At 58.7% G+C, this 22,609-nt stretch overlaps 1 protein-coding gene across 4 annotated transcripts; it reads right to left on the reverse strand.

The window, feature by feature from the left end:
• Positions 1 to 644: 644 nt before the first annotated feature.
• On the reverse strand, positions 645 to 20,713 carry SZRD1 (SUZ RNA binding domain containing 1). Of its 4 annotated transcripts, none has more exons than XM_068162734.1 (4): positions 20,610 to 20,713; positions 6,520 to 6,569; positions 4,931 to 5,182; positions 645 to 2,394 (listed from the first exon to the last, which is right to left on the reverse strand). In XM_068162734.1, the coding sequence occupies exons 1-4, from the start codon at positions 20,658 to 20,660 to the stop codon at positions 2,292 to 2,294; spliced, it is 456 nt and encodes a 151-aa protein (XP_068018835.1). In that variant the 5' UTR covers positions 20,661 to 20,713; the 3' UTR covers positions 645 to 2,291. The 4 variants fall into 4 exon arrangements, with proteins under 4 accessions (XP_068018835.1, XP_068018834.1, XP_068018836.1 ...); XM_068162733.1 differs by having other exon boundaries at positions 4,931 to 5,185; XM_068162735.1 differs by lacking the exon at positions 20,610 to 20,713 and adding an exon at positions 6,762 to 7,422 and having other exon boundaries at positions 4,931 to 5,185.
• Between the last annotated feature and the right edge of the window lie 1,896 nt (positions 20,714 to 22,609).

Below are 22,609 nucleotides of genomic sequence, written 5' to 3' on the forward strand. Positions count from 1 at the left end.
AGGGCTGAAGTCGGTAAAAGTTTAAAGACATTTATTTTAAAATACCATTTATAAAAGGGGCTCTTCCCGGCGCAGGGCTGGGGGCAGAACAGGCAGCTCCCAGCTCTCCTCCTCCGCCTTCCCCCGGGGGGGAGGAAGGAGCTTCCCGCAGGACCGGCGCCGAGCCCTGCCCGCGGGCCGGACGTGTCCTGGAGCACCGGGAGGGAGGAACCGGGAGGTTTCGGTGACGGAGGAGTTCAGTGCCGGCGAGGAAGATTCGGGTGACAGGAACGGGAGGGGGTTTTGGTGCCGGAAGGGCGGCTGGGAAGGGCGGGAGGGTTCGGGTGCGGGAGGTGACGGCGCCTTTACCGCTGGCCCAGCTCTACCGGGAAGGGGGTCGGGTTTGGGGCGTTTTGGCCATCCAAAGCTAGTTTCAGTGGTAATTAAGGAAAGGCGCGGTGACTACGGTTATTGCTGACATCCTTCTCCCCTCCCGCTCCCCCTCTGGGTACTCATCCTGAACCCCCAGCTTGGGGGAAGGGGACAAACGTGAGCCCCAGCCCCTCCAAATCAACGCCCCAGCAGCTTGGGGTGGTGGTGGCAGCAGTGGCCACCTGCCCACCCCTCCCCAGGTCCTTCCACCAGCTAATGAACGCCGCAGCAGGTTCGGTTGCACACAGGGAGGTTTTATTTTCCCGGTTTGGTTTGGTTTGAGGCCAAGGTTTCCAGGACCCCTCTGGCCCTGGGGTCGCTTCCCCGCGCCCGGGGTGGCGCGGCGCCGCTTCGCTCCTTCGCCCTTCAGCCTACTGAGCACGAAGCGGCCCGGGAAGGCTGCGCGCGCCCCCACGGCCTCAGCCGCCGAGAACCAGAACTGGTTTGTGGCTACCGTCCCCCTCCATGCAGAGCTTTTAGTGTTCATCTCCTCCCTCGCTCTCGAGCGACGGTAAGGTAAGGTCAAGCTTCATCCGAGGGGGAACAGCCGCGCTCCTGCGGACCACCGAGCCTCCCCGACCTCTTCCCAGGAGCCGGAGGAACCAAAATCCCTTCCCTGACGCCTCACGAGGAGCCGGGAAGATGGTGGAAGCATCCTCGCTGTATCCAAGGCTGTTGGGTTTACCCTGATGTCTGCCCTTTGAGGAGGCACAGGCAGCTCGTACCGTGACCGAGAGACCCCTCGGAGCCTTCGCGGCGCCTGCTTGTTCCACAGTCCAGAGCTGGGCTCCTCCTCGTTTCACGCAGCAGAGCGGTGCCAGCTCTCCTCCTCCTCACACCGTGGAGAGCCCTAACCCTTCCCCACCCGGCAGGAAGAGCAGCCAGGCAGCTGGGATTTCCGTGGGATCCATCTACATTCCCTTCTCCCCAAACACAGAAAAAACAAAAAACCCAACAAAAAGAAAGGGAAAAACAACCAACTGGAAGCTGCATTTTGAAGCTTGTCCTCAAAAGCCAGCAGAGAAACACCGGCCAAGCCTTGACAGAGGTGCAAGACGTGAAGGAGACGAAGGCTCCCCAAGGCAAGGCCAGGTATGGCAGGAGCCCACCTCCCCCGTGCTTGGCTTGGCAGCAGAAGAACCAGAAGCAGGAGTTTGCCAAACCCAAGCCATGGAAATGGCAACAACAACAAAACAAAAACCAACCCCAAAATTTCACCAAAACTCCTCTTTTTGTTCTGTTTTGTGAGAGGATAAACCTCTCCAGGATTCAACCCAAGGCTTTAAAAACAACCCCCCCCCAACCTTTTCCCATGCAACTCTCGTGGAGCTGCTCCACAGAAGGAGGAGGGGGGGGGGGAAAAAAAAACCAACCCCCAACCCCAAAAAGAAAGACTCAAAAAGAACTAAAAAAGAGCTCCTTGGAAAGCTGAGTTGCTCCGGAGGCGAGGAGAGCACCGCGGGCAGCCGGGGAGAGCCTTCCCCATGGCTTCTTTGCTTTGCTTTGTCTTTGCCTTACAATGCCAGGCTTGGAGCACAACCATTATTGCTGGCGCCGCCTTCCACCCCGCTGGCACTCACAGGGCTCTCTCCCTGCACCCACCCCGAGTCCCTTCCAACCCCCTCCCGACCTCCTTTGTCCCCTTTCCCCTCCCTCCTTTTCGCTTCGTCCCGTTCGTTGTTCTGTTCCGGAGGGGGGACCGAGCCCTTCTCGGTTTGCCGCTCACAGTGGGTGTGGAGAGGGGAGGTCACAGTGCGTGGGGGTTGAAGGTCACAGTGGGCAGAGCAAAGGGGGGAATCACAGTGCAAATAAACCAGGGAGTTCCCTTTGCTCGAGTCCGTCTGTCCGTCCCGGCCGGGCCCGGCGCCTCCTGCCGGCGTTTATCTGCGCTGCTTGAAGCCCTGCGAGCCATCGGGACCCAGCGGCTGTCTGATCACATTGTTGGGCTGTCGGCTGTCCTCCGGCTGCGAGATCCTCGGCGGCCTGCAGGGGACAGGGCCAGAGGGGGTGTGGGGTTGGAAGGCAGCTGTGCAGGTCAGCTCTTGGCTGACTCTGGTAGATTTTAGGCTAGGTCTTTAAAAGTCTTTTCACAGATCTTGAACAGAAAGTAGGAATCACAGACCCACAGAATGCCAGGGGCTGGAAGGGACCTCGAGAGATCATCCAGCCCAAACCACCCCTGCCAGAGGAGGGTCACCAGCACCAGGTGGCAAAGAGCAGGGCAAGCTACTAGCTTCAGGATTTACAGTATCTGCAGGTATTTGCAATTAACAAACAGCACAAGAACCTCCCTGGTTAAAGGCCAGGGGAAGCTACTAGCTTCTCCTTCCCTGCCCACCCAGACTCCCCCTGCACAGAAGTGAGAATCACAGAATGTCAGGGGCTGGAAGGGGCCTCCAGAGATCAGCCAGTCCAATCCCCCTGCCAGAGCAGGGTCACCTAGAGCAGCTCACACAGGAACTCATCCAGGCAGGTTTTGAGTATCTCCAGAGAGGGAGACACCACAGCCCCCCTGGGCAGCCTGCTCCAGGGCTCTGCCACCCTCACAGGGAAAACATTTGTCCTCCTATTTCTGTGAAACTTCCTGTGAAGTGTAAATAAATCACTGCTGGGTGTAAAAAGGAAAAGAATGATAGCTCTCAACAATCCATTGGAGAGGGAAGGGACTTAAGCTAGGAATGGAAACAATTTCTTCTCTCTTCTGGCTTCCTTGGGCTGGGAGATACTGCCTTCCTTCTGCTTGCCCTTGGCTGCACTGCTTTGGCTAAGTGTAACTCCTCTGCTCCTTTCTCTTGCCCCTTTTGTACAGAGGGTAAGGGGGAGGCCAAGTCTGTGTCCCCTTGTCCATCTAGGATGGTTCCTCACCCATCTAGAATGAAGTCCCCCCCTTACCTGGGGTAGGTTCCTCACTCACCTGGAACAAGGTCCCTCACTTAGGATGTGTTCCCTCACCCACCTAGAACAGGGTTCCTCACCCATCTGCAGTGGGTTCCCCTCACCCACCTGGCAGGAGTCTGCTCACCCATCTAGGATGGGTTTCTTCACCCTTCTAGAGTTGGGGTCCCCTCACCTATCCAGAACAGGGTCTTCTCACCTATCTAGAATGGGTTTCCTCACCCCTATAGAGGGGGTCCTGTCACCCACCTGGAATGAGTCCCTCACCTGGAATGAGTCCCCCTCACCTACCCAGAACAGGGTCACTTCCCCATCCAGAATGAGTCTCTTCATCTTGAAAGGGTTTCCTCACCTTCTAGTTGGGGTCCCCTCACCTACCCAGAACAGGGTCCCTCACCCTTCTGGAAGGAGTCTGCTCTCCTACCTAGAATGGATTTCCTCACCCTTCTAGAGTGGGTCCCCTCACCTATACAGAACATGATACCTCACCTAGCTGGCAGGAGTCTGCTCACCCATCTAGGATGGGTTTCTTCACCCCTCTAGAGTGGGTCTCCTCACCTATCCAGAACAGGGTCCCTCACCTACCTGGAATGAGTCTGCTCACCTATCTATAATGAGTTTCCTCACCCTCTGGCAGGAGTCTGCTCACCCATCTAGGATGAGTTTCTTCACCCTTCTAGAGCTGGGGTACCCTCACCTATGCAGACCAGGGTACCTCACCCTCTGGCAGGAGTCTGCTCTCCTGTCTAGGATGGGTTTCTTCACCCTTCTAGAGCTGGGGTCCCCTCACCCACCCAGAGCAGGGTCCCTCACCCTCTGGCAGGAGTCTGCTCACCCATCTAGGATGGGTTTCTTCACCCTTCTAGAGCTGGGGTCCCCTCACCTACCCAGAGCAGGGTCCCTCACCCTCTGGCAGGAGTCTGCTCACCCATCTAGGATGAGTTTCTTCACCCTTCTAGAGCTGGGATCCCCTCACCTATCCAGACCAGAGTCCCTCACCCTCTGGCAGGAGGCTGCTCATCTGTCTAGGATGGGTTTCTTCACCCTTCTAGAGCTGGGGCCCCCTCACCTACCCAGAGCAGGGTCCCTCACCCCCTGGTAGGAGGCTGCTCACCTGTCCAGGATGGGTTTCTTCACCCTTCTAGAGCTGGGGTCCCTCACCCCCTAGCAGGAGTCTGCTCACCCATCCAGGATGGGTTTCCTCACCCTTCTGGAGCTGGGGTCCCCTCACCTACCCAGAGCAGGGTCCCTCACCCTCTGGCAGGAGTCTGCTCACCCGTCCAGGATGGGTTTCTTCACCCTTCTAGAGCTGGGGTCCCTCAGCCCCTGGCAGGAGGCTGCCCACCCATCCAGGATGGGTTTCTTCACCCTTCTGGAGCTGGGGTCCCCTCACCTATCCAGACCAGAGTCCCTCAGCCCCTGGCAGGAGGCTGCTCACCCGTCCAGGATGGGTTTCTTCACCTTTCTGGAGCTGGGGTCCCCTCACCTACCCGGAGCAGGGTCCCTCAGCCCCTGGCAGGAGTCTGCTCACCCATCCAGGATGGGTTTCTTCACCCTTCTGGAGCTGGGGTCCCCTCACCTACCCGGAGCAGAGTCCCTCAGCCCCTGGCAGGAGGCTGCTCACCTGTCCAGGATGGGTTTCTCCTGCTCCTCCTCCGGGCTGGCGCTGCCCAGGATGCGTTTCCTGGCCTCGGCGTACTCGGCCTCGCGCTGTGCCAGGGACTTGACGGGCAGGGCCGGCCTGCTGGCGGAGCTGGGCGTGCTGAGCACCCCGTTGGTGGTTGGCCTCTTCAGGATGCGGATCTGCGGGGGAGGCCCTGCGGGGAGGCTGTCGTCCTGGATCACGATGGGCACTTTGGGAGGAGATTTGGACTTTCTGCTGGGGGGAAAGAAGAAAACAAAAGCCCAGGGGTGGGGGCTGGGCCCTGCCTTGCCCATGGCAGGGCTGGGGCTCCGAGCCTGGGCTCCTCCCGTCGGGGGTCACTGCCCCGATTAAGAGGCATCGTTAAAGACCTCGTTAGGTTTGGAAGCCCCGAAGCAGGAGGGGCACAGCAGGTGGCTGTGGAGGAGGCTGGCTCGGTATGGGAGAGCAAAGCAGGCCCTGCTGCGCTTCAGCACAGCTGAGGGAAGGGGAAGCAGACACCGGGCAGAAGTTTCAGCCCTTTCACTTGAAGATATCACAGAACTGTTTGGGTTGGCAAAGGCCTCCAAGCTCACCCAGTCCAACCAGCAACCCAACACCCCCATGGCCATCAAACCATGCCCCACAGTGCCATGGCCACAGGTTTCTTGAACACCTCCAGGGCTGGGGACTCCACCACCTCCCTGGGCAGCCTATGCCAACCCCTGACCACTCCTGCAGGAAAGAAATTGTTCCTGAGATCCAATGGGATGGAACAAGCCCCTCAGCAAAATCCCCTTCAGAGACTTTTAGGGCTCCTCTCACCAGGCCTCTGAACCTTCCACTCCAACCCTGACAATTTGCTTCTCAGAGCCAGCCTTGGGCCCTGCCTCCTGTTTATATAGATTCCTGGAATGGTTTAGGTTGGAAGGCACCTTGAGAATCATCCTGTTCCAACCCCCCTGCCATGGGCAGGGACACCTCCCACCAGCCCAGCCTGCTCAAGGCCCCATCCAACCTGGCCCTGAACATCTCCAGGGAGAGAGGGCATGCAGAGCCTCCCTGGGCAACCTGTTCCAGTGGTCCCTTCTCTGTTTGGAAGCTCCAGAGAAGCAGCACCACGACTCTTTTGAAGTGGGTGACTAACCAAAGGGGGGGAGTTAAAAAGCCAACCAGAAAAAGCCCGTCAGAAGTGAGCCCAAATACTTTTGCTGATGACAAGAACACACAAACACACACACCCTGACCCAAAGGAAGCAGGAAAAGAAAAGCCTCGCTGATGCAAGAGCCAGAAAGCCACTTCAGGGCCATGAGCTGGGATTGCCTGACTCATCTATTTCTTCCTTTGAGTGGCTTTTGCTCTAATGGCTTCCCCAGAGCTGTGGCTGCATCCAGGCACGACTCTGAAACAAAACCACTCTCCGGAAGCCTTCCCCAGCTCCAGACTCAAAGGGCCATCTAGTGGTACTGAGCTTCTCTACTCCTGGACTCCAGCCCAGCACTCTCTCTGCTCAGTCTGAAGCTTTTCCCCCCACTGTTCCCACTCCTCAGGACCCAGGAAGGTGTTTCAGCAGCCCCTGCAGCACGGTTACCTTTCCTTCTGTGTGATCTTCAGCTTCTTTTCCAACCGTCTGTCTATTTCCTACAAAGGAAGGAGAGAGCAATGAAAACCTGCAGCTGCTTCTTGGAGACTGGGAGCCTGCTGTCTGCCCACAGCTTTAACCTCCATCTTCAGCAGAGTGACCCTATGAAGCAGGCAGTGACCTGCAAACCAGCAGGCAGAGAGGAGCAAAGTCACAGCATCCATCCCCCCCGCAGCCATCGGTGCACCTACAGCAGCCTGTGGATGTTGCACGTCCCGGTGGCAGGGCAGCATTTTAAGGGCTTCATCTGGCAAGGAAGCTCTGTTAAGGGTGAAGAGCCATAGGAACAGACAGCAGGGGACCTCCAGGTGCAAGAGGAACCGGTGCCAAGCCTCCTGGGGCAGAGCAGCAGCAGCTGGCCGGGGCGATGCGCATCAGCCCAGAGCCTCGAGTTCAGCCCCAGAGCCCGCAGCCATTGGGAGGCCTGGCTGGCAGGTCCACATTCCTGCTGCTTGCTGCAAGAACCTTCCTTCCCCCCCGCCAAAAAAAGTCCCTGCCCTGCCCAACGTGCACCCAGGGACTCGTCAGAGCAGAGCTGAGGCCTCCTGAGCTTCTCCTTCCCTTGGCAAGCAGAGCTGCCGAGTCACGGCTGGCCGGGGAGGTGAATCAATCACCCTGCTGCCGAGGGCAGGCAGGCACGGCAGCTCCTCTAAGGGCCTGTGTCTGCCTCAGCCAAGGTGTTCACCTACCATAGAATCAGTCAGGGTTGGAAGGGACCACAAGGCTCAGCCAGTTCCAACCCCCCTGCCATGGGCAGGGACACCCCACACTACAGCAGGCTGGCCGCAGCCTCATCCAGCCTGGCCTTAAACACCTCCAGGGCTGGGGCCTCAACCACCTCCCTGCACAACCCAGTCCAGGGCTTCACCACTCTCATGGGGAAGAACTTCCTCCTCACCTCCAGCCTCAATCTCCCCACCTCCAGCTTCATTCCATTCCCCCTAGTCCTATCACTGCCTGAGATCCTGAGCAGTCCCTCCCCAGCCTTCCTGGAGCCCCCTTCAGATCCTGGAAGGCCACAATGAGGTCACCTCAGAGCCTTCTCTTCTCCAGACTGAACAGCCCCAACTCCTTCAGTCTGTGCTCACAGCAGAGCAGCTCCAGCCCTCTGCTCATCCTCCTGGCCCTGCTCTGGACACCTTCCAGCACCTCCACATCCCTCTTGCCATAGGGGCTCCAGAACTGGAGGCAGGACTCCAGGTGGGGTCTCCCCAGAGCTGATCAGAGGGGGAGAATCACCTCCCTTGCCCTGCTGGCCACACTTCTCCTGCTGCAGCCCAGGCTCTGCTTGGCTTTCTGGGCTGCAAGTGCACACTGAGAGCTCCTGGGGAGCTTCTCCTCCCCCAGCACCCCCAAGGCTCTCTCCTCAGGGCTGCTTTCCAGCCAGTCCCTGCCCAGCCTGCATTTGTGCCTGGGGTTGCCTCAATACCTGCTGCAAGAGGCGCAGTTACACCCAGAAAGGTTGCTACACAGAAGGGGGAAAAAAATACTGAGGCAGCTTTCAGGCCTGGCTGTCTCCTCAGGTAACCTTCCCCCACAGCGCTGGTATCTTTAGATCCTCAGCCCTGCTGCTGCTGCTGCTGCTGCAGCTATAAAAAGAGCCTCTGAAGGGCTGTGGCTTCCTTTAATCATCAATGAAAAAGAGGGGGGGAAAAAACAACAACCCCAAACCACCCCTACCTGTGTCCTAGTTTCACCAGCACATAACTGGCAACAGTGAAGGAAATTCCAGGCTCCTGGCAGGAGGAGGAGGAGGAGGTTGCTCTAGTTTTTGGGCTGATTTAAGCTGGCTGCCAGAGGAGCCTCTCCCTGCTGTCACAAACCTCAGCAGGCACAAACTGGGTTTGCATGGCAATTCCCTGATGCCCCAGTAAGCAGGGAATGAGCACAAGTCTCTGCAAGATGCCAAAGCTCGGTGTCTGCTCAGGCAGCTGCAGAGGCCAGCAGCTCCTGGGAGCTCTCCCTCCAGCCAGGAGGAAGTAAATCATTTGGGGACAACAGCAAAGTGGGTGGGAGGCAGAAGTTCCTCCTGGAGTGCACTGGGAAGTGAGGGTCTGCATGAATCAGGGGCTTCATGTGGCCTTGAGCTGAAGGGCAGGACACAGGGGAATCATGGAGCTGCCCAGCTGGAAAAGACCTTAAGATGATAGAACCCTAGAATGGGTTGGATGGAAGGGAACTCAAACATCAGCCAGCTCCAACCCCCTGCCATGGGCAGGGACACCTCCCACCAGCACAGCTTGCTCAAGGCCTCATCCAGCCTGGTCCTGAACACCTCCAGGCAGGGGTCAGCCACAGCCTCCCTGGGCAGCCTGTGCCAGAGTCTCCCCACCCTCACTCAACAATTCCTTCCTCATCTCCAGTCTCAATCTCCTCTCTCCCAGCTCAAAGCCATTGTTCCTCAGCCTGTCCCTCCCAGCCCTTGTCACAAGTCCCTCCCCAGCTCTCCTGCAGCCCTTCAGGTGCTGGAAGGCTGCTCTGAGGTCTCCCTGGAGCCTTCTCTTCAAGCTGAACAGCCCCAACTCCCTCAGTCTGTCCTTGCAGGAGAGCTTTTCCAGCTCTCTGATCACCTTGGTGACCCTTCTGGACCAGCTCCATCAGGTCTACATCCCTCTTGTGTGGTGGGCCCCAGAGCTGGACACAGCAGTGCAAGTGAGGTCTCACCAGAGCAGTGTGGAGGGGCAGAGCCACCCCTCCCCAGGTGCTGGCCACCCTTCTTTCTTCCAGCTCAAACAGTTCACCAAACCTCCCAGGGCCTCCTGGAAGCAGCAGACTGGAAGGAAGCTGCCTTCAATCTCTCTCATCAAATCCTTCAGAGGGGTGGCAGGAGGATGGGGTGAGGAGGGCACACTCAAGTTCTTGCACTCAGTGTTTGGTGGCTGCAGAACCAGCCAGGAGTCAGAAGCACATCAGAGAAGCTCCATGAGCCAGGGTGAGGACCACAGGGCACAGAAGTGTGGCAAGCCCCAGGGCAGCCACAAGGGAGGAGAGGTTCTGCTCTCCCCTCTCCTTCCTGGCACAGGAGGGGCTCTGCTCTCCCCTCTCCTTCCTGGCACAGGAGGGGCTCTGCTCTCCCCTCTCCTTCCTGGCACAGGAGGGGCTCTGCTCTCCCCTCTCCTTCCTGGCACAGGAGGGGCTCTGCTCTCCCCTCTCCTTCCTGGCACAGGAGGGGTTCTGCTCTCCCCTCTCCTTCCTGGCACAGGAGAGGCTCTGCTCTCCCCTCTCCTTCCTGGCACAGGAGGGGCTCTGCTCTCCCCTCTCCCTCCTGGCACAGGAGGGGTTCTGCTCTCCCCTCTCCCTCCTGGCACAGGAGGGGCTCTGCTCTCCCCTCTCCCTCCTGGCACAGGAGGGGCTCTGCTCTCCCCTCTCCTTCCTGGCACAGGAGGGGCTCTGCTCTCCCCTCTCCTTCCTGGCACAGGAGGGGCTCTGCTCTCCCCTCTCCCTCCTGGCACAGGAGGGGTTCTGCTCTCCCCTCTCCCTCCTGGCACAGGAGGGGCTCTGCTCTCCCCTCTCCCTCCTGGCACAGGAGGGGCTCTGCTCTCCCCCTCTCCCTCCTGGCACAGGAGGGGCTCTGCTCTCCCCTCTCCCTCCTGGCACAGGAGGGGCTCTGCTCTCCCCTCTCCCTCCTGGCACAGGAGGGGCTCTGCTCTCCCCTCTCCCTCCTGGCACAGGAGGGGTTCTGCTCTCCCCTCTCCCTCCTGGCACAGGAGGGGCTCTGCTCTGCCCTCTCCTTCCTGGCACAGGAGGGGCTCTGCTCTCCCCCTCTCCCTCCTGGCACAGGAGGGGCTCTGCTCTCCCCTCTCCTTCCTGGCACAGGAGGGGCTCTGCTCTCCCCTCTCCCTCCTGGCACAGGAGGGGCTCTGCTCTCCCCTCTCCTTCCTGGCACAGGAGGGGCTCTGCTCTCCCCTCTCCTTCCTGGCACAGGAGGGGCTCTGCTCTCCCCTCTCCCTCCTGGCACAGTAGGGGTGGTGTTGATGGAGGCCACACTGCCACATTGCTGGTGGCTGTGCAGGCCAGCCCCAGGGCCAAGGCTGGGGTCAGCACTACCAGAGCAAAGCATCAGCTGGAGCTGAGAAGCAGCCTGCCAGGAGTCACTGCCACACTGCCTGCCAGCAGGGCCACCCAGCTCCTCACAGCCTCACACATGCTGCAGCATCCTCTGCCCAGCACACCTGCAGCTCCTCTGACCACAGAGGAACCCCAGAGCTCTTCCATCTGCTCCACACACACAAACTCATCCCAAGGAAGCCTGGAATCATTAAGGTTGGAAGAGACCTCCAAGATCATCAAGTTCAACCTTCTACCAAGCTCTCCCTGACCACCAGACCATGGCCCCAGGTGCCACAGCCACAGGTTTCCTGAGCACCTCCAGGGGTGGGAACTCCACCACCTCCCTGGGCAGCCTGTGCCCAAGCCTGACCATACCCTTCAAACTCTGCCATCACAGCACACCAAGCAAGCCCTGCAGAGTCTCAGCTTCCTCCTACTCATGCAGAACATTTCTTGATAGTTCTGCCCCTCTGCCCTGCTGAGACCTCACCTGCAGGGCTGGGTGCAGCTCTGGAGTCCTCAGCACATGGACCTCTGAGAGGAGGGCCACAAAGATCAGAGGGCTGGAGAACCTCCCCTATGGGGACAGGCTGAGAGAGCTGGGGCAGTTCAGTCTGGGGAAGAGAAGGCTCCAGGGAGGCTTTAGAGCAGCCCTCCAGTACCTGAAGGGGCTACAGGGGAGCTGGGGAGGGACTTTGGACAAGGGCTGGGAGTGCCAGGATGAGGAAGAATGGATTGAAGCTGGAAGAGGGGAGATTGAGACTGGAGGTGAGGAAGAGATTCTTGAGATTGAGGCTGGGGAGACTCTGGCACAGGCTGCCCAGGGAAGCTGTGGCTGCCTCCTCCATGCAGGTGCTCAAGGCCAGGCTGGATGAGGCCCTGAGCAGCCTGGGCTGGTGGGAGGTGTCCCTGCCCATGGCAGGGGGCTGGAACTGGCTGAGCTTTAAGGTCCCTTCCAACCCAAACCATTCTGTCAGTCTCTGAACCCCAAGGGGCAGCCCTTCACCAGCTGCACAAGCAAGCCTGGGCTCTGGCAGGCTCCAGCAGCTGTCAGCTCATGCTGGAGCTCAGGCCAGACCAGTTTCCAAAGCAGAAACACCTTGGCATGGCTCCTTCTTAAGACAAGAAGCAAATCAGTCCCTGGTGCTGCTCATCTGCTGATGTCATGCCCCTTCCACTGCTAGGGCACGTCAGCACTGAGCTGTGTGGGGAATGAGGGAAAATCAGGCTGTGACTTAGGAAGGGAGGAGCCCTGCAGCAGCCCAGGGGCACCCCAGGCCTCTGGATCTGGCACTGGGTGGCAGCACCAAGCACAGACCCAGCAGCAGGGCACATTGCAGGGTACAAACCCCAGCTACTGCCCTCCTGAGGAGGCTTCTCTGAGCTCTCCTTGCCCAAACAAACTTCCCTGTGTAACCAAAAGCTAAGCCCCATCTGCACCCCCAGCTTAGCAAAGAATCCCAGCCAAGTATTTTTAGTGCTATTATGTCTGGGTACTGAACAGGACCCAAACAAACAGCCTGAAGAAGACACTGTTCTGTGACATTTCAGCTGCATTGGTGGGTGAGGACGTCATGGAAACTCAACCCCAGCTCCACCACAACCATCCTGCCTGCCCTTGAAAGCAGAGAACAGGAAAAACACCCCAGCAAAGCATGAAAGGATCAAGAAAACCTCCTGGAAAGCACAGGAGGACACAAATCAGTGCTGAGAGGCCACACTGCCAGGGTCTCTCATAGAATCAGTCAGGGTTGGAAGGGACCACAAGGCTCAGCCAGTTCCAACCCCCCTGCCATGGGCAGGGACACCCCACACTAGAGCAGCCTGGCCACAGCCTCAGCCAGCCTGGCTGCAAACACCTCCAGGGCTGGGGCCTCAACCACCTCCCTGCACAACCCAGTCCAGGGCTTCACCACTCTCATGGGGAAGAACTTCCTCCTCCCCTCCAGCCTCAATCTCCCCACCTCCAGCTTCATTCCATTCCCCCTAGTCCTAGCACTGCCTGAGATCCTGAGCAGTCCCTCCCCAGCCCTCCTGGAGCCCCCTTCAGATCCTGGAAGGCCACAATGAGGTCACCTCAGAGCCTTCTCCCCTCCAGACTGAACAGCCCCAACTCCTTCAGTCTGTGCTCACAGCAGAGCAGCTCCAGCCCTAGGTAAGAAGCTCACTGCTGCAGCTGCTGATCTGGGGATGTTTTGAGCAAGGTGCAGTGAAATCTTTTCCCCAGCACCCCACCAAGCATGGCCCTTGAGGCAGGATGTCTCCATGGAGCTTGCCTCCATTGCCTGAGATTCACAGGGGGCCTAGGCAGGTTCCCAAGCAAACCCTAGGCCTGAGCCAGCCCAAGGTGGTGTCTGCAGAACTCTGCTGGAGTCACTGTGGGATGTGCATCAAGAGCAATCCCTGCCCTCACTGCCAGCAGGCTCTGAGCAGACTAAATAACAGCAGCTCCATGCTCTGCTGAGAGGGGGAAGGACTAACAAGACAAGTGCTGGCTCTCTGGAGTCAGTTCAGTGAGCAGCCACAGCTGAATGTTTGAAGGAGGCAGAGGCTTGGCCTCAACCCAGACCCTAATGGATACAGTCAGAGAATCAGACTGGCTTGGGTGGGAAGGGACCTTCAAAAGTCATCCAGCCTAAGCCCCCTGCAGTCAGCAGGGACACCTGCAGCTAGAGCAGGCTGCTCAGAGCTCCAAACACCCTCACCTGGAATGGTTCCAGGGATGAGACATCTCCCACCTCTCTGGGCAGCCTGGGCCAGGCTCTCACCACCCTCAGGGGCAAACATTTCTCCCTTCTCTCCCCTCTCTCAGCTCCAAACCATCCCCTCTTGTCCTGTCACAACAGGCCCTGCTCAGAAGTCCCTCCCCAGCTTTCTGCTCAGCCTCTTCAAGCTCTGAAAGGCCACCAGGAGACTTCTCCAGGCTGAACACCTGAACTCTCTCAGCCTGGCTGTGTCTGCTTACAGAAAGCACCATCAGACACTCTGGCATTTGTTCATGGGCAGGAGAGAACTTCAAGGCCTGGGTCATGTTCTTGTCTTTAGGGGTGGGGGGGAACATCAGAGGTTACCAAAGATGTCCACAGGCACCAAACAGCTTGGACCTGCAGGCAGCTGCTTCACCAAACCCAAGGCAGAGCAGGAGGAGGCAATCCCAAAGCCTCTCCAAGCCAACTCCTGTTTCTCCCCTCTGAAGAGAAATTAATCATCTATTAATTACTGGAACATTCCAGTTCCTGAGGCTGTTGGGACTCAGGCTGCTCCATTAATTAATCCTCCAGGTTCCCCTGCTGACACAGGGTGCTGGCAGCGGTGCTGTGCCCAGGGAAGCCGCAGATGCTTTGGAGCTGTGCTGGCTTTTCCATCTCCCAGGGGTAGGCAGCACTGCTGGGCAGCCAGGGGAGGGGAAACCAGAGGCAGCTGTATTTTGGGAAGGAGCCTGGCAGGCACCAAAGGGTATTCCCAGCAGGGACATGTCAAAAGCATTCCAGAGGCTGGGGCTCCTTCTCCTTCCCTGCCCTTCGCACCTCCAGCAGTATCCCCAGGGCCCTGCTCAGCCCCTGCTAGGAAGCAGCCTCTTCATTCCCCACCCAGACACCATTGCTCCCACAGTTTCACAGGGAAAAGACCTTCCAGATCCTCCACTCCAACCATTCTCAAACTCCCCAAAGCTGGTGCTAAACCATGGCCCTCAGCACCACATCCCCACAGCCTTGAAACCCCTCCACAGCTGGGGACTCCACCACCTCCCCGAGCAGCCTCTTCCAGTCCCCAGAAGCTGTTCCTTGTGTCCAACCTAAACCTCTCCCTGGCACAAGTTCAGATCATTTCCTCTTGCTCTATCATCTGATACTAGGGAGAAGAGCCCAACCCTCACCTAGCTCCAGTCCCCTCTCAGGGAGCTGTAGAGAGCCAGAAGGTCTCCCCTCAGCTTCCTTTGCTCCAGGCTCAACCCCCCCAGCTCCCTCAGCTGCTCCTCCCCAGCCCTGTTCTCCAGACCCTTCTCTGGACCTGCTCCAGCCTCTCAGTGTCCTTCTTGGAGTGAAGGCCCCAAAACTGACCCCAGGACTCCCAAGTGTGGCCTCAGCAGTGCCCACTCCAGGGGGACACCCCCTGCCCTGCTCCTGCTGCCCACACCATTAGTCTCTTCTAAACCCAGGTGGGTTTGCCCTAGCTGGACCTGAAGCCTTATTCAAACTCTGCTGAGCAGCAGGAACAGAAACTTCCACTTCCCAGCCTGTAGATTGCTTTGACCACTTCCAAACACCTGAAGCAAACACTCAGCAGAAGTTGCACAAGCCCCCCTTGGGTGTGAAGGTCAAGCTCCATCCTCAGCACCCTGACAACAGAACCCAGCAGCTGTGCTCAGGGCTTTCCCTGAGGTGCGGTTCCTGCCCCACCACAACTCCACTGATTCTTCCTGTGATGGCAGAAGCAGCGAGCAGAGGTCACAGCCTCACGCTCCAAAATCTTTCCCTTCTGACTCCCCTGTACTTTGATCCCATGTAGCAACTCCCAGTGCCACCAGGCAGAAGCTCTGTGCCCAGCCAACCTGCTGCCTCGCCTGGGGGGTGACACCCATGGCAGTCAGCCCTCTGCCACTGGCACACCGGCGACTGAGAGGTGACAAAAAGGAAGGTTGCTCCTTTCCCAACCTCCAGGGAAGAGGCCTCACAGAGCACTGTGCCACAGGCAGGTCACAACCCCCAGCCCCACAGTCCAGGGACAAAGTTCAGCCAGAGCTGGGTGGCTGCTCACATCCTCTCCCCTGCTGGGATCTGATGAGCCCAGAGAGGTTTCCCTCGCTGGTAGCCAACATTTTTTATCACAGAGTATCTTTGGCTGGAAGAGACCTCCAAGCTGCCCCAGCCCAGCCCTCCACCCAGCACTGCAGGCTCACCACTAAACCATGGCCCACCTACAACACCCCCAGGGATGGGGACTCCAGCACTGCCCTGGGCAGCCCATTCCAAAGCTGGAGAACCCTTCCAGGGCAGAAATCTTTCCTCAGCTCCAGCCTGAGCCTCCCCTGGGGCAGCTTGGAACCATTGCCCCTGCTCCTGTCCCTGGGCACCAAGGAGCAGAGGCTGCTCCCTCCTCACCTCAACCTCCCTGCAGGGAGCTGCAGAGAGCAGGGAGGTCTTCCTCAGCCTCCTCTTCCCCAGCCTCACCCTCCCCCCCCCCCAGCTCCCTCAGCCCTCCTCTAGCCCAGGGGCTCCAGGCCCTTCTCCAGCCTGGCTGCCCTGCTCTGGACACCCCCAGCCCCTCAGTGTCCTTCCTGCAGGGAGGGCCCAGAGCTGAGCACAGCCTCCAGCTGTGGCCTCCCCAGTGCTGAGCACAGGGGGATGGTCACCTCCTGGCCCTGCTGCCCACCCTGCTTCTGCCCCAAGCCAGGAGGCCATTGCCCTGCTTGGCCCCTGGGCACTGCTGGCTCCTGGGCAGTGGCTGCCAACCAACCTCCTCCCAGGGCCCTCTCCCAGCTGCAGCTTTCCAACCCCACATCCCCAGGGCTGGAGCTCCCCATGGGGTGGTTGTGAGCCAGGGGCAGGACCTGGCACTTGTTGAGCTTCACACAATGAGCCTTGGCCCATGGGTCTCTCCTGCCCAGACCCCACTGTAAAGCTTCCCTACCCTCTAGCAGGGGGGACACAGCCACCCAGCTGGGTGCCACCTGCAAACTTACTGAGAGTGCCTCAATGCCCTCACCCAGATCACTGCCAAAGACATTGAGGAGGTCAAGGCCCAGAACTGAGCCCTGGGGCACACCACTGGTGAGCAGACACCAGCCAGATTTAGCTCCATTCCCCAGCTCTTGGGGCCCAGCCATCAGCCAGTTGTTCACCCAGTGCAGAGGGCACTGAGCCAAGCCTTGTGCCAGGAGTTTCTGAAGGATCCTGACTTGAACTAAGTTACTAATTAGGAACACATTCAAAGCCTAGATAATGAAGTAATAAGCAATCAATCCAGTGCCAGAGGGCTACCTGTGACCCTGGCCAGGAGGCTTCTGCCCTGCTTTTGGAGCCCAGCCTCCCCCCTGACATTTAATTATTAGTGTAATGAGGTAATTGAGCTGCAGTGTCTCCAGCAGACTTCTCACCCATGAGCTCCTTCATCCCTGAAGCTACCCAGAAGGAAAACAAGCCATGGATGAAGTCACAGTAGTGTTTACAGACCCAGACTGAGGTTTCAGCCCCAGTTCCCCCATCCTCACCCTCCAAGCTCAGCCAGCCCCTTGGTTCCTGCCAGGCTGGTTTTCCATCTGGAACTCAGGGCCAAGGCAAACCTCCCCCATTGCCCCAATGTTTGGAAGATTTCATTAGGCAGCAATTAGGGAACACATATCTGGAGGCCCCAGGAAGCTGTGCTGTGCCTGCAGGACCCCTGGGGGGTGTGTGAAGCTGCCAGAGCAGAGGGCATCTGCTTGGCATATGGGCACTCAGAGGGGGGGATGGCTTGTACCCAAGGGGCTGCTTCTGTCAAGCAATGCTGCTGAGACAGGAGACTGAAAGACAAGCAGAAGCCACATTAAATAGCCCTAAAAACAAACCCTCCAGGATCTCTTTTACAGCTGCTGAAAGACCAAAGCAAAGCAGAAGATCTGTGTCAGGTGGGGGTTTTTTTCCTGGGGGGGTTTCCCTCAGTGCTTCCTGGTTGGAAAGGCAGTTTTGCAAGAGATAAATGAGGACATTGCAACCAGGAGGCCACAGGAGCTGCCTCTGGGAACCACCTTCTTTAAGGCCTCAAGTAGAGCAGAAGTCTGCAGCCCAACGTGAAAAACTAGACACAAAAGAGCCAGCACTGAGGATCTGAGGTAGTTTCTGGCCTCAGGAACACCCCCCGGGGGGGATATTAAATGATGGCACACAGGGAAGGAGCTGACATACCCCAGACCCCATGGATCCCCTCTACTACTCCCTCTGAGATGTGCTGAAGGGTCTAAAGAAGCCCAAACCTGTCAGGGGTGGAAGGGACCCCAAGGCTCAGTCAGTTCCAACCCCCCTGCCATGGGCAGGGACACCTCACACCACAGCAGGTTGCTCACAGCCACCTCCAGCCTGGCTGCAAACACCTCCAGGCAGGAGGCTTCCACCACCTCCCTGGGCAACCTGTGCCAGGCTCTCACCTCCCTCCTGGGGAACAACTTCTTCCTCACAGCCAATCTCAATCTCCCCATTTCTGCTTTCTTTCCATTCCCCTGATCCTAGAAGTAACAGCTCAGGGTCTCAGCTGTGGAAGGTGGTAGGAGAAGAGCAAATGTGTCTGCAGAGCTGCTCCTTGGGGGCTCTTAGGGTTTACTGCATACTCCCCAAGTGCTGACCATGACTGCCTCATCTCAAACCTTCACATGCTGAGGAAATTCTTCCCCAGGAGAGTGGTGAGGCCCTGGCACAGGCTGCCCAGGGAGGCTGTGGCTGTCCCCTCTCTGGAGGTGTTCAGGGCCAGGCTGGATGAGGCCTTGAGCAGCCTGGGCTGGTGGGAGGTGTCCCTGTACATGGCAGGGGGATTGGAACTGGATGAGCTTTGAGGACCCTTCCAACGCAACCCACTCTGTGATTCTGGGACCTGGTTTGTGCCACTTCAGTCCCATGCCAAACAAGATAAAGAGGGAAGAAGAAAATAAATCCCTGTGATGACATGCTCAGGGCAGCCCATGGCTTTTCCTGCCCATCCCTTCTCCTCTCACACCTTCCACAGAGCCTTTTCCTGCCCATCACTCCTCCTCTCACCTTCAACACAGACTCTTCCTGCCCCATCCCTTCTCCTCTCACACCTTCAACACAGACTTTTCCTGCCCATCCCTTCTCCTCTCACACCTTCAACACACTCTTCCTGCCCATCCCTTCTCCTCTCACACCTTCAACACACTCTTCCTGCCCATCCCTTCTCCTCTCACACCTTCAACACAGACTCTTCCTGCCCATCCCTTCTCCTCTCACACCTTCCACAGAGCCTTTTCCTGCCCATCCCTTCTCCTCTCACACCTTCAGCAGAGCCTTTTCCTGCCCATCCCTTCTCCTCTCACACCTTCAGCAGAGCCTTTTCCTGCCCATCATTTCTCCTCTCACACCTTCCTCACCTCACTCAGGCTGCTCCCTGCTCCCCTGCCTGACTGCAGCAGGGTTTGAGGAGCAGAGCAGAGCACCCAACTGCTAAGCAGTGAGTTGGTCACGCTGCCTGCTCTACAGCACAGCCTCTTCCTGCCCTCTCTTCCTCTTCTCTCATAGCCTACCTCTGGTAGCTTTGATTTCTGTAGCAGCACAGAGCCCACAGTCCCTGTCTGCACCAGCACCCACTGAGCCCACAAAAAAATGAGGTCAGGCCCTTCCTCTGCTCCCTCCTGCTTTGCTTCCAGCAGACACTAACAGCTCAGGATCTCCTTCCTGCCAGGCCAGGCTTGAAAATGACCTTCCTAAACCACGATGGATGCCAGAAGGCAGCTCCTGTCCCTTCCCTTACGTAAGGAGAACTCCTGCCACAGGCAGCTCACTGCTCTTGTTGCTCCAACTGCTCCTGCAGACACCCAAAGCCCTGACAACTGCAAAAGCAGCTGCGAGGGTGGCAGAGGCTGCTGGGGAAATCACTGCTGAGCAGCACAGAATCACACACAGAATCACCAAGGTTGGAAGAGACCTCAAAGATCATCAAGTCCAACCTGTCACCACACAAGCACCCCCAAACTTATGAACACAACTTCCCAGCAGCCTGGACTGGATAAGGACTCGAGCAAGGGCAGGTGGCAGAGATTTTCCCTTCTAAGGGCTTGCCAAGACCCCCCTGGAAGGTATGAGCTGGAAGGACACGGAGGAAAGCCAACCAAGAGGAGGGCTGTGAGCAGCCCTACGGTTTTAAACCATTACTCAAGGCCACAGCTATCATCAGCTCCCCAGCCACAAGCTATGCCCCTTCATGGCAGGATTCAGTGAGTGACAGAGGCTCCCTGTGACCAGCAAGGGGAGAGGGCCAGCGCTTGGCTGCCGCCGCCAGCCCGCCCCCGGCGTGGCTCCGGCATTGAGTTACCGGCGCCGCCTGGCTCCGCGCTCCCTGGCCAGCAGTAACCCAAGCTCCTGACCAGAATCGAATCCAGGCCTCTCACCAAGTCATTGTGACGACGTCCTTCTGCCCTCTGGCCCGGCAGGAGGACGCTGAGCTCCTGCCTAAAGCAGGAGGTGGCCTGGCAGAGACGGATTCCTCTCCCTGTTGGCAGTAGCCTGCAGTTCCCCCACCCACGCCGCTGCCAAAGGAATGATTCTCCTCGTGCAAGCACAAGGCACAGACGTGCTTCAGAGCCTCCCAACGTGAGAGACGTGGTGACAACTCCAGCTATTAAAAGCAGGAGGGAGAACTTCAGCTACGACGCTGGAAGCTGCTCTAGGCCACGCTAGGGCTGTCCCCTCCCCGCCCCCCGCGTTTTGGCCTAAGGAAGAAGCGCGTTCCCCTCCAGACAGGGGGAGGAAAGGCTGGCGAGGAGCAGCCCCAGCCCCAGCCCTGCCCCCAGCAGCCTGGCCCCACAGGCCTCGCCGGGAGGCCGGAGGAGCACGTCTGCTCAGAGCCCCTCCGCACGGGCAGCGAGCCGCCCTCCCCTGCCAGCGCCTGCCACACGCTGCCCGCCAGCAGGAGCTTTGTTCGGGGCTCGGCCACGACCCGCGATGACCAACCGCTGCCCGCAGCCCCGCAAGGCCGGGCAGGGACACGGGGGGGAGGGGGGGGGCTTGGAAACAGAGCAGAAAACGGGGACGGAAGGCCGGGCAGGGCGGCTCCCTGCGGCATCCCCGGCAGCGGGGGGTGAAGCAGCCGGGAATGGGAGCGGCAGGGGCCGGACCGCAGCCCCCCCCCCGTGCCCGGCGAGGCCGCGGTCCCTTTAAGAGGCCTAGCAGGCTCTCGGGGCTCGCCGCCCGGCCGCGCACGCCCCGCCGCCTCCTCAAGCGCCGCCGCGCCGCCTCCTCCGCTCCCTCCGCCGCCCGTTACCGCCCCGAGCCGCCCCCCCTCACCCCGCTGTCGGCCGCCTCCTCCCAGCTCTCGGCGACCTCCTCATCTTCCATTTTAATTCCCCTCCGCCGCCGCCGCCAGCCCGCGCCCCGCGCCTGCGCGCGCCGCCCCTTCCTGCGCGCACGCGCCGCGGGAGGGCGCCGGCAGGCGGCGCACGGCGCACGCGCGGCCCGCCGCCGCGGCCGACCACGTGCGCCCGCGCGGGAGCGCGCCCCCCGGCGGGCGGGAGGCCCCCGGCGCAGGGAGAGGCCGGGCGCAGAGGCACGCGGGACACCTGCGGCTCCCCGCCCCGCGCCCTGCTCGGCAGCGTTCCCCAACCCACAGCAGCCCACGGCAGGCGCGGAGCGCTCCACGCACAAAGGGCTGGGTGGCTTTGGGGCGGGATTCCTCATTTGGGGAAGCTTTCCTCAGGTTAGGAAAGATGTTGGGATGCTGGAAGGTGTCCAGAGAAGGGTAAGGAGGCTGGGGAGGGGTCTGGAGCACAGCCCTGGGAGGAGAGGCTGAGGGAGCTGGGGTTGCTTAGCCTGGAGAAGAGGAGGCTCAGGGGAGACCTTCTTGCTCTCTGCAACTCCCTGAAGGGAGGTTGGAGCCAGGTGGGGGTTGGGCTCTTCTGCCAGGCAGGCACCCAGCACCAGAACAAGAGGACACAGTCTCAGGCTGTGCCAGGGGAGGTTTAGGCTGGAGGGGAGGAGAAAGTTCTTCATGGGAAGAGTAATTCGCCATGGGAATGTGCTGCCCAGGGAGGTGGTGGAGTCCCCGTCCCTGGAGGTGTTCAAGAGGAGCCTGGCTGAGGCACTTGGAGCCATGGTTGAGTTGATCAGATGGTGCTGGGTGATAGGTTGGAGTCGATGATCTCTGAAGTCTTTTCCAACCTGGTTAATTCTATTTTGGGGGTTACTGAACCAAGCAGCCCCCTCGATTTTAGCAGAGTTTGAGCACTATGATTAGATAGTGTTGGATGTTAGGTTGGACTCAATGATCTCAAAGCTCTCTTCCAACTTGGTCTATTCTATTCTATTCTATTCTATTCTATTCTATTCTATTCTATTCTATTCTATTCTATCCTATTCTATTCCTGCAGCATCTCTCCTGCAGGCAGTCTGTGTGTCCTCCCATCACCCCCATCTGTATCACCTTTCATCCAAGCCCTCACCTACTCTTAAACCTCTTAAGCTTCACTTCAGCTCCAACCTTTAAAAAGAGCTCAATTCCCCCCCCCCCCCCCCCCAAAAAAAAAAAAGATGTGGTTTGGTACATTTCTCTCATTTGTAGCCAAGATATCCATCCATCAACTTATGACTTTGTGCTTTGAGAGATAGAAAGGTGTCTGTGGGGAGGGGTCTGTTTCCTTTTCCTCACCCCCAAAATAAAATGAACCCTCCCAGCATCCTAAAAAAAATATAAAAGAAGAAATTTAAATGTTCAGAGAGAAGGGAGGGGGAGAGGGGAAGGGAAGGGAGAGGGGAAGGGAGGGGGAGAGGGGAAGGGAGGGGGAGAGGGGAAGGGAGGGGGGAGAGGGGAAGGGAAGGGGTTGGAAAAGACCTTTGAGATCATCAAATCCAACCTCTCACCCAGCACCATCTGATCAACTAAACCATGGCACCAAGTGCCTCAGCCAGGCTCTTCCTGAACACCTCCAGGGATGGGGACTCCACCACCTCCCTGGGCAGCACATTCCCATGGGCAATCTCTCTCTCTGTGTAGAATTTCTTCCTCACCTCCAGCCTGAACCTCCCCTGGCACAGCTTGAGACTGTGTCCTCTTGTTCTGCTGCTGGCTGCCTGCCTGAGAGAAGAGCCCAACCCCCACCTGGCTCCAACCTCCCTTCAGGGAGTTGGAGAGAGCAAGAAGGTCTCCCCTGAGCCTCCTCTTCTCCAGGCTAAGCAACCCCAGCTCCCTCAGCCTCTCCTCCAGCTTTCCCCCCTACACCCCACCCTAGAGGTGCTGCCTGCCAGCAGATGGCGACCGGCCTCTTAAAACGGAGTGACGAACGCTCCAGCCC

The sequence above is a fragment of the Melanerpes formicivorus genome, unplaced genomic scaffold (genome assembly GCF_026170545.1).
Source record: "Melanerpes formicivorus ecotype bairdi unplaced genomic scaffold, bMelFor1.0.p_v2 SCAF_67, whole genome shotgun sequence".
Lineage (NCBI taxonomy): Eukaryota > Metazoa > Chordata > Aves > Piciformes > Picidae > Melanerpes > Melanerpes formicivorus.